Source organism: Pipra filicauda, unplaced genomic scaffold (genome assembly GCF_003945595.2).
Source record: "Pipra filicauda isolate LSUMZ 115617 unplaced genomic scaffold, ASM394559v2 scaffold77_size3566232_pilon, whole genome shotgun sequence".
Taxonomy (NCBI): Eukaryota; Metazoa; Chordata; class Aves; order Passeriformes; family Pipridae; genus Pipra; species Pipra filicauda.
Window position 1 is genome coordinate 1,412,443 of NW_024104953.1, and position 18,786 is coordinate 1,431,228.

An 18,786-nucleotide genomic window follows, 5' to 3' on the forward strand; every position below is an offset into this window, starting at 1 on the left:
GGTCCTCTTTTCCAGGAATCCTCAGGTTCAAAGCAGTTTACCTGATGAATCTATGTCTGCACTGTGTGGTTAAGTGACAGTATGTGCTGGAGGAGAACACTTTCATTTCAGCCCTTCCTAGATCTGATCACCAGGAAAAGAAGGAAACTTGATCTCCCCTCATCCTTATCCTCCACCTCCACTTGAAGCTCTCAGTTTGCTACGTTGCATTGGTCCTTCAATGAGAGAAATGAGGGTGTGTGGAAAAGCAGTCCAAGCATTCTTACTCCCTTTGGATCATTTTGCAGTAGCATTTTCAAGTCAGAATCATCCCACATTTGTCTTCCAAGTTAGAAATGAGATAAAACAGAGTTTAATTTTTTGTTTGTTTCTGGAATGTATTAACTGGAAGGCATAGGGTGTCTTTTCACTTTCCACACTGCCCATGCATGAGGATACACCAGCTGAACCACAACATATCTGTTCCTGAGCCAGGGGTGTTCCAGTTTAAAGAGGATCAGTCACTTCAGGTTAGAAGAGACAGTGGAGTTTCCTGCTTCTAAGACAATTTCCCTCACGTCTCTCTCTCTCCTTGTTTGCTACTACTCCAATACTGCCAAAAGGACTTAATCCTGGGGACTTAATAAAATAAATTCTGACAAATGGAAGACTTAATCTCTGGAATAGACTGGACACTGTATGCAGTGACAAGTGTTTGAAAATATTTCATGGGTAGAAGATATTCCTGCCTTGCCTTTTAAATAGAAGCCATCTCCCCTTTTTTAACACACTGAGCAATACACGTGGCATCCTAAATCTGTTTTGCCGACCGAGCCCAGGCTCTTTAAAAATACGCAGTGAGATTTTAATGCAGCTCATCACATTATACAGAACCAGACATCCTGCTTAGTCTTCAAAGACTCGATATTCCCCATGCACAGCCCACATGCAACTGCTCCTGTCTAATTACATGGAATGACACCCTCCCATTGGCTCCTTTCCTTTGACACTCCGGCAGAGCCTTCGCTGGCTGAGCCCCGAACTAGGACGTGCAGCTTGCCAGCTCTAAAAACTGCAAGTGTTTCTGTTCACAATGTCTTTGGCTGCTTAGCTGCACCAAAAATACAGTATTTTAATCTTCTTCCTGGAAAGCTAGTCTTCCCAGTCCTGAAACTTGCCTTCAGATGTGAATTCAGTGTCAGCTTTTCGGATGCAGCGTCATTCCTGTGTCAGCTCTGGAAGACAGGAATGTGTTTTGCTGAACTTCCAGATGAGTTTCGTGTTTCCTCCTGTTGGATAAGCATCATTTTCACCAGTATCAGAAAGGCCCAGCAGCATTCCATGCTGCTCCCTGTGCAACAGCAAGAGGAACATGACATGGTTTGGGATCTGAGCTGACAAGACCCAATGGATGGCAAAGGGAAGAGTCCTGGTGAACTGTGTGTGACACAGTCAGATCCTATGGGTCAGAAATCCTGATCCTACACCCCAGAAATCATGACACTGGCTCCAGAAGCATTCAAATGATAAAAGAGGGGTCTGTATTAATTGTTTCCTAGATTTTTTTGGTTATTTGGAACTTTTAGGAGGTACTCTGTCACATTCTCAGCATTTTTCTGAAGCTTTGACAAGAGGCACTTTGCATCAAGTGATTCCTGTGAAACCAAGGATGGCTCTGCAGTTACCTGAAAACACAGCTTCCAAAAGTAAAAATAATAATGACTTGCACATGCTGCTGGAGAGTTGAGGCTGTAAGAAAGACATCAAGGAGCATTACTGCTCCTACCCAATCCTGAGAGCGAGCACCACTGAGAATGACAGATGGCAAATCTTGAGACAGCTCCAACTGGTGATAAGACTGCCAGGAGGGGTGCAGGGATGGGGGCTGAGGGAACAGGAACAAGGGCATGGGTAAAATAAGCAGAGGTGACTGGACATGAGAAGAGGCACAAATATAAGGAGATTAAGGGCAGGGGAAATCTACACTGTCTCCTCCCTTCCCTTGTATCTTGGTTTCTACTGGGGCAAAGCTGGACAAAGATCTGTGCATATTATTTAAATGTCCCACAGCAAGCCCTGCTCCTCACAGCCACCGACACTCTGCTCAGGAACAAAGTGAAAAGCAGATCTGTCTTCCCTGGAATCAAGCTGGAAGTCCTGGGGTGCAACAGGGGAACACAGCCTACCCCAGCTCTCCTTTATCACGGTGCTTTCCAGCCATTCCTTGAGAAGAAACAGAGTCCTTTAGAAAAACAGTTTGTGTTTTGAGAGTAGGGACAACATGGCAACACTTCTCTGTTCAACAAAAAACTTAGAGTGTCATCTTTCCCATCTAATTTGCTTCAGATCGAAAACTAACAGAGCTGGTAAGATCTGAGCAGTATTACCTTCCCAGAGGAACCTAATCTTAAATGCCTTAAATCCATAGTTTGGCACTTCTGGAAATGGCCTGGTTTTCCAATGTGTAGAAGAACTGCCTCCACAAGCAACTCAGCCCTTAGGAATATCTGCTTATCTAATCACCTGAACTGGTAACATGACGCCTCTGGGAAACTTGTTCTTCAGTTTTTAAGTGCAGCAACTCGTTATTTCACTCTGTGAAAGACACTGGGTGGCATAAAGCTTTAAGCATAAACTTCACAGGTTTCTGTTCCCAGAAATGCTCTCAGGAAGAGTGGAAGATCCCTGGGCATATTCTAGGAGCAATCTCATTCAGATCCCCATCAGGCTCTAAGCATCTTCCATTTCCTCATCGACTTCCTCAAAATCCAGACTTTTTCTTAAACTTGCTACAAGTAATCCACAACTAACTGGAATTGCATAAGAGGTAGAACAGATCAAGACAGAGATAAAAACTTAGGAGTTTTGAGAAAGAGATTTCAGAAACTAGACAAAACACAGTCAAAATTCAAAATACACATGTACACACAAGCATATGTGTGTACACATATGTATCTATATGAGAACAGAATACTATAAACCAGAGGAAAACCATCCCAACAGATAGAATTTTACTGCCAATACACTGCACTGTAGACCTAAGTGGCCTCACTTCCTGGACTAGGTAGTCCAGAAGTTGTTTCTAACTGTGAAGGACGCAGTTGTAATCCATAACTTTCTTCCTGTTATTAACCAGAGGTGGGTAGGAGGCATGGAGGAGGTGAATCTGGAATCCCTCCTTGTCTTTTTATGCCAGGAGGAACCAGACAGGGAAGCTGGCTGCAGGACAGGCTGTTATCAACTCTCATGATTCGGAGAGTTGCATAATTATTTTTTAAATGTAAAGACAAACCTTTGTGACTCATGTAGTTGCAGAAGACTGAAAGATCTTTTGAAGGCTAAAAGAGGGCAGCATCTCCCAGTGTGATGGAGCATGGTCAAATAAATCCTGCTGAGGACAAATATCTGGATATCTTCTTTGAGATTTAACCATTCATGTCCTACTTTGTCTCCCAGCAGCAGAGCACAACCTCCTTTCCCAAGCCACTTGAGGCTTCGAATCCTATAATGCAATGCCTTTGGAGACCTGAGCAATGCAGAAGAGAGAGAGAGCACTGAACAATTTAAAGTAAACCTAGACAGATGTGCAGCCAGCAGGATGACAGACACAGGAATGTCTTGGTCAATGGAAAAGCAAATCAAACAATGATTATTCCCTTTCTCCCCAGGATATCATTAAAACTCTCTCTGTCAGTGCGAAGGGATGCCCAAGCAAACATGAAACACGGCTGATTGCAGGGACAATGTCATTTCTGGAGACTCAGGGGCAGCAGGGCACCAGCAGTTCAGAAACCCCTCTGCCACAACTAGATACAGGTTGTTCACTAAATATGAACAAGGCTGCTACAGGGATGTAGTTCAGGTAAATATTTGGACCATCCCTCTGTGTGTTAAGGCCTCCTGCTTCCTCTGCAACTGCTTGTATGTCAATGAATGACTCTGGCCCCTTTGTATTTTTCACAAACCAACTTTAAATCACAATTAATAAAGGTATCTGTTTCTCTCAATCATTTCATTTTACTCAGAGGAGGCAGATATGACATAGTATCCCTTTCAATAGCTGCTTGGAGAGCTGCTCATATAAAAGAAAGGGCAGAGTAAGCACTGCCTAATCAAATTTCTCCTGTAATTTTAGCTCTCGGGGATCTTTTTTTCAGCAATGTGTAACTGTCATTTTAGCCTACAAGAAGCAGACATTTTCCTCCACCATGGAGTAATGTAGGGACCCTTGAGACAACAGCAGACACAGACCTGAGCCATGAAAACCCCACATCGGTTTAATACTATAATGTAACATAAAACGTAACATATAGCGACTGTAACATAATAGTGCAGCTGTATTAGAAATCCCTATCTGACCGTTTAGAAACACTCATGCTGCTTTCGTTTCATGCCCTGCGGCCAGCCGGTAGCACCGGGGCGGTATAAAACCCAGCAGAGCGAAGAAGTGGAACTGTCCACGCAAGCGGATCTCGGCACAGCCCAGCCCTCTTTCGCCGGCGCAGCTCCAGCTGCCCGTGGCACGATGCTCACAGCCCGCGCTTTTCTGCTCGAAACTAAAAGTGGCGAGAGACTCCAGCGGGGACAGACCCCCGCCAAGCCTCGGGCTCCCCCAGGACGCCGCTCCTGCTCCCCACCGGCGCTCGGAGGGAGCGGACACCCCGCACGCCCGCGGAGCGAGGGCGGTGCCTGCGGGCGGCCGCTGCCCGGGGGAGGAGATGCCGGGGAGGGCATGTCGGGCTGGGAGGAGATGCCGGGCGAGAGGTGAGGGCGCTCCATCCCTCCCTCTGTCCCAGACGGTGGGGCTGTGGCGGCGCGGGCGGGATGTGGGCAGCGGCCCCTCTGCTGCTCCTGCTCCTGCTGCCGCTGGCGCTGGCGCGGCGGTGGCGGCGCGGGGCGGCGCGGCTGGAGCCGGCCGGGCGGGCCGTGCTCATCACGGGCTGTGACAGCGGCTTCGGGCACCTGCTGGCGCTCCGCCTGCACCGCCTGGGCTTCACCGTGTTCGCCGGCTGCCTCTGCCCCGGCGGGGACGGGGCGCGGCGGCTGCAGCGGGAGGCGGCGGCCGAGCCCGGCCGGCTGCGAGTCCTGCGGCTCGATGTGACCCGCGCCCGCGACGTGCGGGAGGCCAAGGAGATGGTGCTCAGCCACCTCCCCGAGAGAGGTGAGGCCGGACGGGGGGACCGGGGCGGCCGCGGGGGGCTCAGAGACCACGGGGTCCCCAAGCCGGCGGCTCGGTTCGCCCGGGACTGCTGGACTGGGGAGCGCCGTCGCTGATGGTGCCGATCGCAGTCACCGCTGTGGGTAATAACAACAATACTTTGTGTTAAAAATGCCTCGGTGTGTACGCAAACTGGGGCTTGTCCGATTTTTGTACAGCGGGTGCGATTTTTGTACAGCTTCGCCTTCCCACCAGGAGAGGAACTCCCCGAGTGCAGCGTCCCCGGATCCCCTCTGCAGGTATCCCACAGGAGGGAAGGGCAGAGGAAGCGCAGAACAGCTGTGCGGGCGTGGAGGGGCGGGAACGTGATGGATTTCTGGGCAAGATTTGTGGAAAGAGGAAATAAGTAGAAGTGAAGTGCAGCGAGGGCAGCGGCCGTGCCATACCAGAGCAGCTGCTTCTCGGAGCCACTTGAGGTTGGCCAGGCTAGTCCCTGGAAGGGTTACTGAAAGGGAAATCTGTCGATTATACACCCTGCAGGGAGAGTGCACCCCGGGGAATGGATAGATTTAGCTTCAGAATAATTGCAGACAACCTAAATCCTTGGGTTATCCCTTCAGAACACGTGACACAGCGCAGGTGATGGGGCCACAGAACCTCCTTTCCCGCTGGGGCTGCAGGGCGAGAGCCACCCAGGGTGATTCCGGGGATCACTTGGCGCAGAGCACGTTCCTCAGGCTGTTTCCCTCAGAATTACAGACAAATACTTCCTGCTCACGCAGGGCATAGGAGTGGAGAATAAAGCACGCAGAGCAGTAATGAAATGCAAGGCCTCTGCCCGCTCATTTGCACATTGGGAAGGGGATGAAATGAGAAGTGAAGTAAGGCGCCGCTCCCTAAGTGCGTGTATTTATGGTTGATCTTGACCTTATCTGATTAAGAGGCCTCCCCTCTCAGGCTTTTTGTCAACCTGCAGACACAACACAGATGACTCACAAAAGCCCTTACAGGCTCCATGGGGACCGGGTCACCTGAAACTCTGGGTTTGAGATGATTTATCCTGTAATTCTGACAGCCTGGGCTGTGTCATGTTCACACGCAGTGTCATGTTCATGCTGTCCTGTAGACCCTGGAATCCACAGTTCAGGACTAACTTGCTGTAGAGCAGAAATCCAAACTACTGGTAACACAGCTGGATATTCTGCCACTTCACGGTTTGTTTCCCTATAAATATTTGTTCTATTCTGAGCTGTGAAATTATGTCAATCTGAAAGGATGGCAGATCAATTCCGTGGTATGTAGCTCATTCTCTAGAGTCAAGTAACTGTTGCTCCATGAAACTGCTGGCTCTGGTGCCTTCCTTTTTCTTTATTTGTTTTTATGGCTTGTGCACCCATTAAGATGAATTTCTAAAGTATTTAGAGTCCTTTCTTGCTTAGAAAGAAGAAAGTTCGTGCACATTAAAGTCAATATGAACTTTGGACCAGGCCTTTGGAGCATGTTGATTTGCAACTCTCTTAGGCTCTACAGCAAACCTCAGAATTTTTCTGGTTTTCTTCTGTTTCAGGCAGGAATTTCTCCTCCTTTTCTTGCCTGTTGTGAGTGGGTGATATGTAGCTAGCTGGAAGGGAGGGATATTAGTTTTAGTCCTACCTCCTACTCCAAGGTTATTAAGTACTGTCTTCGACTTAATTAAGATTTTATATTCATGGAATTCAGCCATGGTACAGTATTTTGGCCCAGATTCCCTATACAAATAGACTCATCCTTGCAATGAAGACAACCACAGCATAATATTCCATGCAAAGGATGGTGACTCATGAAGGTACATAAATAAAACTCAGGAGTCTCATCTGGCCTGCTACCACCCTGCATTGCCACAGACTGAGGGGGTTGTTCCCTCTCTTCATTTTTCACTGGGAACGTGGCAAATCACACTTCCCTTCCTTTGGCTAGTTTCCTTTAGTATGGGTTTGGAATCTCTCGGGAGACAGCCCATCATTTTCCCATGGGCTCAGGTTTAGATGAGAAGCTCCAAAGATCAGTGATCCCAAGTATACCTGTCAGAGTTTAGGGAGTCTGGCCTAATTCAGGTATTAGCTGTGTGTTGGCACCTACACTGAAACAGCCTGATTTTCACAAGCTTTTGCAAGCACACAGCTCAACTGACTTGAATAGGAGCAGGACTTTTAAGAGTTTCTGGAAAAACATCAGGTACATTTTTGGCCTAAAAAAGGACTTTGGATATGTTCCTTTTGATCAGCAAGTCACGAAGTAGAAATTATTGGGGAGCTTATGTGAGAGCTACTGTCCTTCTCCTGAAAGCCTCACTAATCTTAAGTTTGGTTTACTAAAGTGGTTCTTTAGATTCGTGGCCGTATCTTTTAATCTTTGTCCTCGGGATCCATTTTCCCAACACAGAGATCAGTGGAAATCTCATTGACATCCTGCTTTCCGACATCCAGTCCTGCTTCCCAGTTTACTTATTCCCTGCCTGCTGTAGCACAGTCTAACACCCCTCTTCCTAAACTGGGCTTGGAATGAGTTCTGTTTTGACAGTCTGACACACCAAACATCAGCTGCTTTTTCCTAAAGTGTCTGTGCATGGACACTGAGGAAATGCAACGTCTCCCTCCTTCAGCTGTTTGATTTTCTGCCTTGTCCTTCTGGATTTCCATCTGTATTTCTTATGTTACCTGAGCTGCTTTTGTCTAAGCAAATATACAATATATTTTGTATGCACATTTACAGCACTGATTTTTACCACAAACATTTCAGAAAAGAAAGACCAAAGCAGATTCAAGTACCCTGAGTACAGAGCTGGGCAGGTTGTTTCTTAAGAGGTAGGAAATATTCTGAGAAAGTGGAGTAAGGGAATAATGAACTGTTTGTTATTTGGGTCGAATTTTGAGAATTGATTCAACTAAACAAAGTGGCAGGAAAAATTCTGGAAGACATCAGAACATTTCCCATTCAGGAACGCCAAAACATTCAAAGAAACAGTAAGTTTTGCTTGAGGGCAAACAAAATGTTTTGAGCTGACCCTGAGCAAAATGTGGTTTTATGTTTTACTTAATCTTCCCTTCACAAAAGTCTGTTTCAGTTTAACTCAGGCCAGCTTTTCTCCCCTCTTGGGATTTGGCCACCGTGGAGAAGGAAGGGGCCATTATTCTGTGAGCTCTGTTCATACACACAGGCTGGGCCCAACACTGACCTTGAAGTGGTCAGTGGAGGCTTTGAAGCACAGGAGGCTGGAGAGAAAACTTAAACCTTGCTAGCTAAAATCTGTGATTCACAGTTCAGAGGAAGAAAATCAATTGTCTGAAGTTTAAGGGCTGTGTTTCCAAAGCCCTAATGAATTCAGGGATATCTGGAGCAAGTGTTCTTGCTGTGCTGCACAGGGTGCAGTGGCAGAAGGAAAATAACTTTTTTAATTAGAAAAGGTAAAGCTGATGATATCAGGGAACAGCTTTTCCAGTGATGCCAGGCTTTAGTTTGTGTTGTGTTAGAGCTGGGTTATGTAAAAATAACCCTGAGGACAGAGACCTCCAGCCTTGAGCAGACACAGATGGGCTGTGCAGCAACTCGATCCATCAGCAGATTGGATCACGTGCAAGTAAAAAATATTGAAAATTAGCTTTCACAGAGGACTCTAATCCATTGATCTTGAAGCATTTTACTGGGAGGTAAGTCCCATGGAGCTGGTTCTGTTTTAAGAAGGAGAAATAAAGCCAGAAAATGATGGAAAGGTCTGGAACAACAGGGCAATGGTAGGGGGAAGAAGGAAGTGTAAGGTGCCCAATTCCAGTGGCCAGTTTTTTGGTCCATTTCCTCTCCTCTGTCTGCTAACATTTGGGGCCATGGAAAAGAAGCGAGTACAGACAAAACTGCTGCATTACTAGGACATCAGTCCATCTGTATCTAAAGTTACAAGAGAGGTACAGTGTCCAGGATTGCTGTGACAGGCTGCTGAACAGTGATTCAGTCTCTTTGCAGGACAGAGTTATCCAAGTTCTGTCCAGTAAATTCCTGTTCTGTCTGGTAAATTCCTGATCTTGAGTGTTTTGCTCTGCAAATGAGATGTTCACTAAAAGAACTCTGTTTCTTTCTCTGTTTAAACACCAATTTGATTAGGTAAGAAAATAGTGTATATATGTTAGAAAAGCTTACAGAGATCTGCTTTACAGACCAATTCCAAAAATTTTCTGTCTCAGCTATTGTTGTGAGTGAAATCTGGTATTGGCAGTTCTTGGCAGGGCTCTGGAAGGACCAAGATACCACGGAATCATTGCAGTAGTTTTGTCAGAGGAGATTAGAAAGAAAAGGCTTCAGCCCAAGCGTTTCTGCAGTGCCTTCTCCGAGGTGATCAAACATCCCCTGAGAATAACTCTGCTACCACAGGTCCAGGAGGCTCCAGCTGGGTCAGCATCACAGCCCTGCCCCAGACTCTGTGTCCAGAGGAAGGCAGAGAGGCACTGAGGCCTGCTCTGCCCCCAGAAACCCAGGCTGAGAGATCTGTAGAAGGCATGGCAAAACAATCCTTTGCCTCAGACACACACATAAGAATTGTTTGAAGGAAATGCCTGAGCCAATTGTCAAGGCTGGCAGAACTAAGCTGCGAATGCAGCTGTTTCAGTGCAGGTCAGGCTGCCCTGGTGCTCCTTAGTTATGCTGCTGGTCACCCCAGAAATGCTGCCAGTCAGGATTTGAGGATGGAAACACAAATGTTTGCAAAACTGTGCCTCTACAGATCTGTGCCGTGAAGGCATGGAAAGTCAGCATGGCTTGATCAGCATTTAGGCAGCATGTCAGCTCCAACCCGAGCACTCCTCACTTCAACAGACAGGCATTTCCAGCAGCTGAGCTTGTTAACACTGTGCAGGGCTCACATGAAATGTGCTGTGGCTTTGGGCTAAAGGGCTTCAAACTTTCTGTCACAGAGTTCTGTAAGAACAAGCTTTGCTGCCAATAAATTTCTGCTTGTAAATGCTGAAATCTTACTGTGTTTGAAAGGGTGGGGCTCCTTAGCACCAAAACCTGTCCTTATGTGGGTAATAAAGTTGCTTAAGAGTACAAAATTTAAAAAACACTGTAGCCACTGACCTTGTTTGATTACCCAATGCTGCACCCATGTACCTGATTCTGGCTGATTTCAGAAGGAATCAAAGCTCAAATCCTAGAAAAGGATCCAAGACTTAGGCTCCTAAATTAGTCGGTCACTTTGAAAATAGTACCCCTTAGCCTTTAGACTGCTTAATATAATTTTCACAAAGCTGCTCATAGCACACAGTGGGATTAAAGTAATTAAAATATCATGGCACACCACACTGTCAGTAAGATTTAGCCTCCCAGATCATATTACTCATAAATAACTTAAGATGACTATAAAGTGAGTGATTATTAAATAGCACTGAGACTTATACAAAAGGTGTCCCTGCCCATGGCAGGGCAGTGGAACTAGATGATCTTTAAGGATCCTTCCAACTCAAACCATTCCATGTAGTCCAGATAATGGCCAAAACTGCATTCATTCATCAAACAAAACATGTCTGCGCTTACGAGCAGAAAAGACAAAAACATAACACAACTATATGGTTGTTTCCAAGGGTCCAAATCACCAGAGCTGCTTTGTTTTCTGGTGGTGGCTGTTTCTCAGTTAAAGATGCTCGTTGAGACGTTTCTCTTCCACAGGTTTCTGGGGGCTTGTCAACAATGCAGGAATATCAACTTTTGGCGAGACAGGGTGGCTGCCTATGGAGACATACGAAAAATTTGCAGATGTGAATCTCCTTGGGAGCATCAGAACAACCCTGGAATTTCTTCCCCTTCTAAGGAAATACAAGGGTAATGCTAATCCACTGTTATTTAGAGTTGTAGAATAATTAGCTTACTATAATCAGGGTAATGTAGCATCTATAAAAGCAGCTTTAATTGTCTCTCATTGAACTGAAATGACAGCCTCCTTCTGTGTGGCCTGAAAGAGCAACTTGATCCTGAAAAGAGGGTAAAGTCATAAGAGCAAAAAATATCCTTAAAGATTCTGTCTTTGCAGTACATAGAAGTATTTACAAATAAGGATTTATCTCAGTGTTTGACTCAAAAAAAGAGAGGAAAAATGTTTACAGGAGATCACTAAGCCCAGGCAAGATTTTGTAAGCACTGACAATGAGAAAACACAAAGATCCAATGAACTGCTTAATGTTATTACTTAGGCTTTACTATTTTACTGTTTGGCAATTAGGAGAGAAAGGATGACCCTGCAGAGGTGAACTAGAGACATCCAGCTTCCAGTTCCAGGTCTAACAAGATCCTCTCTGTGACCTGGGGCAGGAGACTTCAAGTATGTGAAACAGTGTCATACAGAGACACACAGGTATCCAGTGGGATAAATGCATTTGCATGGGCCTCCACATTCGTGGGCTTTATCCTTTCTTCTGAGAAGAAATGGTTTCATAACCCTCTCCAGCATGGCAGCACATCTCAATTGCTTTGCAGTTTGTTCCCTACCTGTCTCCATCTGTATTTGGGAAAGAGGATACCCTTTTCCTTTCTCCCACTGTTGCTTAGCTTGTGTGTGTCAGCTGTAAGAGATGAGGATTTGTGCTCTGTGTGTGCAGCATCAGGCACAGGAAGGGCTGAGTTTCATCTGGAAGCCCCAGATGTCACTGCTACACAAACTGTTAGTAAGATAAAAGCATCCCCTTTTCTTTCTGGCTACTCTGCTTCTTTCTGCTTGGTTGCCTTTGGTTAATGATATTCTGACACAAGAAGAAAGAAGCCTTTAAATACCACGAGCTGGATGTGTTTTTGTAAAAGAATGTGCTATTGTATGTACCCAGTGAGTGTGTTATGTGGCCATTACACAGGGAGACACCCCTTTTTTCCTGTGACGTCCTGCTTACTGCTAAAACTCTGTGATGCTGATCCACCAGAGGCATTTCTCTGACTTCCTGAATTGCACGGGGTTACTCTGAAGCAAAGGGGACTAATTGTGTGTATGATATTAAGTACATGCATAAACTTTTAGAAGACTGAGGTCTGGATGGCTGCACATACACAGCACAGAGGAGCACTCTGCATCTCACCCCTGGCTGACAATGCTGCCTTGATTAACTGCCTGCACTCCATTTTCAAGTTCCATCTATGCAGGAGAGGAGGCCAGGGCACTTTTAGAAAAAACCCAAGTTTTCCTATCTCCTTCCTTGCAGGAACAGCCAGGACAGCTAAAGCTCACGTTCTTGGGGGCAGCAAGCAACATCTCCAAATGAAAAGCCTGAATTACAAATGTTAGTGTGTTCTCCTGGGAAAGCTGGGTTTCAGTCACCTGAGGCAAAGAGAGAAGGGAAATGATGTGTCCCCCATCCTGGGTGTGGGCCCCAAATAACTTGGCTACTGGACAAAGGAGGCAGAGGCTGTTCTACCATCACTCACCGTGAAGGAAGGGGCTTGCTGCCATTTTAGGATGGGCAGCTATTCCAAGAAAACCTTCAAGATTATTAGTACCTGTAAAGAGAGGTATTGCCCTCCAGCCTAGAACTTAAGCGTCCTACCCTGAGAGGAGCAACATTTCCCCATATCTTTTCCAGCCTGCCAAGTCAGCTGATGCAGCATCTTGATCAGCAAGCTGGTAGTTCTTTTCCTCTTACTGTGTGTAAGATTTATTCAGGACACTATGTAGGAAGGCAGGGAACCTAATTCAGAATGACAGATTTCACAGCATTCTCATGACACCCTTTTGATGTCCCACAACCCTGTTCCTTTTGGTCAGACCTGGGGCCCAGATGTATCTGCATCTGTGGCAGCAACAGGAGTGCAGCTCTGTTCTCTGCATTGTTAGAGACAAGGCCACCTTCTGCCTCACCTCTGGTATTTATATATCCACATTCACACATTCCTTACTCTTTGGTATGACTATGTGACAGAAGTTGACAAGTAAACAATGGAAATGAAGCACAGCCCAGTGCCTCAGATCAGAAATCTCTGCTATTAAAGTCATGCCTGTGCTCAGCAGGAGCTACAAAGGGGGGAAAGCAGCACAGATCAGGGAAATTATGGCAAAGCAGTGTAATACTGCACACATTTTGTCAAGTCACATTTCCTTGGTGAGGCTTATCAGTGTTCAGTCTGACTTTGTGTGCACAGTTATAAAGCCGTGTCTCAGTGCACAGACATCATTAGCACAGGAAAAATGGTATTAGTAACCATATATCCAGCTCAGGGCAAATCATCTACTCCTCTCCTCTCCTTTGCAGTCTTCCTCTTACTAGCACAGTGGTTTATTACTACTTTTCAGTCTAAAGTTTTTAGGGGACTGCTTTGTTTCCACCTTTTCCACCCTGTCTCAGACTCAGCAGGAATAAGCAGCACACTGGGAGTGCGTTAAACTTTGCCTGGTCCAGCATCTGTCACTAGATGGAAGGAGGGCAGGTTTTTGTGTGAAGTTCTCTGCCTACAGAGCTGAGTGCACTTCTGTGCTGGGGAGCGAGTGCTTACACTGCCCAGCTTTGGCATACTCTGCAGTAAAGCAGCCTCATAAATACCACAGAATTAGCAGCTCAAAGCCTGAGGTAAACCAATTCCACGTTAAAGACTGAGAGCAAAGTTATGTGATTTGAACTATTTTCTTTCCAGGACGTATTGTTTTCATGTCCAGCATCATCGCTTATTTTACTCTGGGAAATGGCATTTATTCCATGACCAAGGCAGCAATTGAAAAATTCTGTGATGCTCTAAGACTGGAAATGAAGAAGTTTGGTGTCCAGGTAAGTGATGTAACAAGTACCTTGTGTGAAACTCCATGCTATTTCTAATACTCATTTTCATATGAGAAAGACCTATCCCCAAACCAGCACAAGGTGGAAATTTTGGCCAAGGGAACAAGTGTATGCAAAATGATATCCAATCTTGTGCAAAGTAAGCTCCGTGCATCCAAAGTGACAAAGATAAAGACCAGAACTGAACCCATGGGTGCAGCTTCCCTTCAGAAAGAGGTGGTTTCTCTGTGGCTTATCAGTCAGCTGGAAATCACTAAGAACAGCGGGCCTGAGTGATGTTTGCAGTTCTGAGAAGCTGTGGGACAGCAGGTTGTGTGCCAGCACTGGAACTTGCACATTTTTTCCATTCTCTACAGTGGAGAAACTTCCTGACACGGGCCTGCCTGAGCAGTGCCACATTCCACACAGAGCTTGTAACAGCACCAAACAAGTCAAATGTTCCCTGGGGTGGCTGCAGAAGCAAAGAGCCCAGACCCTGAGTGCTGTGCAGAGAGAGGAGGGGGCTTGTCACCTGCCTGAGGGGTTCTTCCTCTTCTCTTACAACATCAGTGCTTAAAAGCTCCTTCCTTTTTGTGAGAACAGCAAGAGGCATTATTGTGCAGAGTAATTATGTTTTTATTCTCTTAACCTAAGAGGCTCTAAGAGTGCTCTTAGTGCCCTGCCTAAGCAACACTGATAGTCAAACTTGAAGCTTAGATCACTAAGTAGCTTCACTAGGCTTTTTCCTTGGAGTCACTCTACTGTTGAAACACTCTTCTCAAACCCTAAAAGTCTTCCCTGGAGGGTTTACATTGGTGCTCTCTTTACATACACAGATTTACAGCATTGTTCAGAAGCTTTGTGTTGGGGAAAAAAATTACAGCTATGCACCTATTAACCACTCCTGTCAGATAAATACAAAATGCTATAAAATGCTATAAAATGCGAGTGATTTTATGGATCCTAATACCCCACAGCATGATGAGGATTTCAGCTGATTAGCTGAGGATAATCTCAAATGCATGGAAGAGCTTAGTTTAACAAGTTAGCTACTTCGGTAGTTTTGGGATTTTTACTGTTCCCCTCCTTGGAACAGTCCCAGCACACAGAGTGAGCCAGGCTGACAAACATTTCCAGAACGTCCGTGAGAGTTATTTTTCTGTTTCTCGCTGTATGCAAGATGCTGGCTGGCATTTGCCTGAGAACCTACCCTGTGGAGAGTCTTCAAAATACACAGTCCTGCTTCTCTGTGCTCCCTTTCCCCTGCTCTGTTGTCCCCTCTGTCCTTTCAGGAGAAAGCTGCACAGAGGTGACAAGGAACAGATGGAGCTATGGCTGAACTCTGGCCACACAAGCTGGCTGCCTACAGCAATCAAAGTACTTGTCTTCCATTAGAAAGGCTACAGAAAATTAAGGAATGGAAAAAAATACCATCTCTCCTTCTCTTCTAGCCAACTAAAAAAAAGGGAAGTTTTTACACCCCCTTTGTTTACAATAAATGTGGGAGATTTGCTATTGGCATTAATTTGGCTGATAACAGACACTTCTCTAAACAGTACCAAAAGGGAAGACTCCTAAAGATGTCCTGGGACAAACCTACCCGAGGCAGCATAAGCTGCCCCAGCTGTGCACACCATCCCTCTGCTGGAGTCTGTCCTGCTCCCCATGAATAGGATCTGCCCCCAATCCTTCAGATGTGCCCTGCAGGCTGAGAGCAGCCCCTTGCCAGCACTGACACACAGGTGGGAGCCGTGGTAGATGGGCTGGGTGGCAGATTGGAGACATTAAGGTTTTACGTGACCACAGACTTCCCAGAGAGCGCCTGTCACATCCCCGAGTCTCCTACACAGCTCAGCACTGGTTTTCCTCACCTTGTGTTACGCTCTGTAGAAATCAGGTCAGTCAAATGCCATGGAGCTTTTAATGTTGCATATCTACAAATAGTTTGAACAAGCCTGCTGCTAACTGAGGGAAAGCATGGATACTGTGAGTGCTCAGCCTGCTCTGAAATTCCCCAGAAGCCTCAGAAACAACACACACAAAGAAAACAGGCAGAGCAGCAAAGGACCTGTGACCTCTCAATTTAAATCTCTACATGTGCACAAACCCACAGAAATTTGCTGACAACTTCAGTGAGAGGCAGACCAGGAGCTTTGGTTCCCCCTGTACTTGGCTGACAAGACCTAGTTTACTTTTAATTACACCTACTTGGGGAAAACAGCACTTCTTTCCCCAGGACCTTCTAATTTTCTTTGACATCTCCTTTTGTCCCAAATTGGGTCAAAAAAATTATCAATTTCAAGATTCTCCACTGAGGGAAAAATCCAAAGTATTCCACTTTGGAGACATCAAAGTCATACTGAAATGCTTTGTCTCAGTATTGTCAAAACATTTATACCATTAAGCCTTCTATCAAAGATGCACTATTGCATTCTGTGAGGGTGTGCTGAGTAGTCAAAACAAGAACATTAACATCAGAGTGAAATGAGGAAGTCAGAATAAAGCACCTCTGCAATCTTAAACGTTTCACGGGAATACATTTTGATTTCAGTCAAGTTTCAAAGGTTAAAATTCCAACAAAGCAGCATTTTCCGTAAGAAATCTGTCTGCAGAAAGCTTTTGATCTGTTTCACTGACTGTGGGATTTAATTGAATTCACTATGACTGATTGCATCTTGCTAAGTTTTACGTCTTGCTCCCAGGTCTGCATTATTCAGCCAGGAAATTACGCGCGCTCCACGAGAATCCAGCCACCGGTCAGCGCCGAGGAGATCTGGAGCGAACTCAGCGAAGAGGAAAAGGCTGTTTACAACAAGGAGTACGTCCAGGAGCGGGCAGACTTTTTCAACAGCATTCTCAGTGAAGGAAGCACAAATGGCCACGAGGTTGTGGATGCCATGGTAGACGCTTTAACATCTCCTGCACCCAAGGCACGTTACATGGTGGCAAAGCTGAAGGAAAAGGCACTGGTGTTTGTGTGTGCTTTATTCCCCACTGTTGTGATGGATTCTGTTTTGTCTTATGCTCTGAGTAAAGTAAAACTTGCATAGCCTACTTGGGTGAGGCAGTTTTCAAAATGTGAAATGCAGAGCTGAATTTAATGCCCCCAGGCATTATAAGGACACCGATTAACCAGTACAAGCTTTGGAGGGTCTCCCTAGTCAAAACTGTCACTGATTCACAGGGAAAAAAATATACAGCCCCCCCCCCCGTGTAAAATTAAATCAGTTGTCTAGGTAACTTTATCTCTCCTGCGTGGAAAAAAAAAAGGCCACTTACACTGCTTTAGGTATTGCCTAGAAACTTTAATGCAGCTTTTTCTACTTCAATAGCAGGGTGTTGTGTTACAGACACGATGCAGACAAAACGGAGCACATCCTACAGGGCAACTGTACGCCTGAAGTCATCCCAGCAGAGATGAAAAGACCTTAGTTGTAGAAACTTGAGCAGCCATTTATTTAGAGGTGATAGGGAGAGATTATGGAAAAGTTAGGAATGAGCAATGGACCCTGAAATACTTTGAATGGAGTTAAGTGGCTGTAGCCAAAGTGTCAAAGCTCTGAGCAACCTGGTCTAGTGAAATGTGTCCCTGCCTTTGGCAAGGGGGTTGGAAATGGATGATCTTTAAGGTCCCTTCCAACCCAAACCATTCTATGATACTATGAATGATAAAGTTGTAACATGGGAACACTGTCTTGGCTAACTACAGTTCAGTCCTTTTTCAGGTTGTTCTGAACAAATCTGTAGCAAAGCCAATATATCAAACACTTCGGAAAATAAGTTGCATATTCTATTTATTTATAAATGAGTATTTAATCCTAAATAAACTCTATCTTTTATCTGATGTCTGGATTAATCCATGTGTTAACCTAAGGTGACAGATATCAGTACTCCTGGAGCTCAGATAAAACACATTCAGCCTGGAGCTCTGGTTTTGCTACCTTATAAGGAACAGGGTCTGATGAAGTATCTATTAACAAGAAAGGGAAACTTTAGTAACTTTTATCTATGAGAGTAATTGAGCATGGTGGCTTCATTAACAGTCTCCTACTAATTGTTGTGGGAAAGATTCCTGGTTAACACATACACAGTTTTAAATTTGGCTTGATTGTGGCATGGCACAAAATCCAAGAACCCTGGGACCAAAAGATCCCAGAACAGCTGGAATCAACTGTGGTGACACTGGTAGATACAGGGCAGGAGCGTGGAGCTTTAGCCTCCCCCATGCCAGCTCTCCCATATCAAACCAAAGTCTCTGCTGTAAGCTGACATGGTTAACTTTTTGATCTGAACCAGAAATTGCATCCTATACCTGGAAGCCATTCTTAATATGTTAAATTAATTACTGAGAAAAGTTCATGCTCTCCCCAGTGGGTAATTGGGCAGCTAGGATGAGCAAACAGACTGATTATTCCAGGTTTTCTCCTGGTACACTCAGCAGTGGAACAGCCACTGCACCTGTTGGAGATTGTGGAACACGTTACTTCTCTTTCCAAATGCTGGACCCATCCCTGGAGCTGGCATTGGCAGGAGGACAAGCCTGGGCTCCCAACTGTTCCACAGCAAGATAATCAGACGATTATCATCCCTCTCCTCATTTAACCACAACTGAGCAAGGCCAAGCAAGGGAACAGGAGCAAGGCTTATTCCAACTGAACCAATGGATTTCTTGTATAGGAATTCTCCCTGCTTGACCTCAGGGATTTCAGCAGCCTTACATTACTCTGGAAGCATTGCTTTCATGCTCTTATCTGTTCTTAGTGCAGATTACCCTTCTTCACAACAAGTAGCACTGAACTCCACAAGCAGCTTTGAAACCCAGATGTTTCTCCATCAGGCCCAGGGAACAGGAGCTTCTCTCTGCCTCAAAAACAATGTCACTTCCCATTGCACTGT

At 45.5% G+C, this 18,786-nt stretch overlaps 2 protein-coding genes across 7 annotated transcripts in view; one reads left to right on the forward strand and one right to left on the reverse strand.

The window, feature by feature from the left end:
* The window catches only part of PAK5 (p21 (RAC1) activated kinase 5), a 250,509-nt gene that overhangs the window by 138,231 nt on the left and 93,492 nt on the right, over positions 1-18,786 (reverse strand). The window lies entirely within an intron of this gene.
* On the forward strand, positions 4,804-17,734 carry LOC114002183 (D-beta-hydroxybutyrate dehydrogenase, mitochondrial-like). The gene is made up of 4 exons (XM_027748035.2): positions 4,804-5,140; positions 10,829-10,981; positions 13,769-13,899; positions 16,593-17,734. The coding sequence occupies exons 1-4, from the start codon at positions 4,804-4,806 to the stop codon at positions 16,938-16,940; spliced, it is 969 nt and encodes a 322-aa protein (XP_027603836.1). The 3' UTR covers positions 16,941-17,734.

Coding starts and splice junctions, on each gene's coding strand:
- LOC114002183 (XM_027748035.2), top strand. CDS start 4,804: ATGTGGGCAGCGGCCCCTCTGCTGCTCCTGCTCCTGCTGCCGCTGGCG. Junction 10,982..13,768: donor CCTTCTAAGGAAATACAAGG/GTAATGCTAATC, acceptor TTTTCTTTCCAG/GACGTATTGTTTTCATGTCC. Junction 13,900..16,592: donor TGAAGAAGTTTGGTGTCCAG/GTAAGTGATGTA, acceptor TCTTGCTCCCAG/GTCTGCATTATTCAGCCAGG.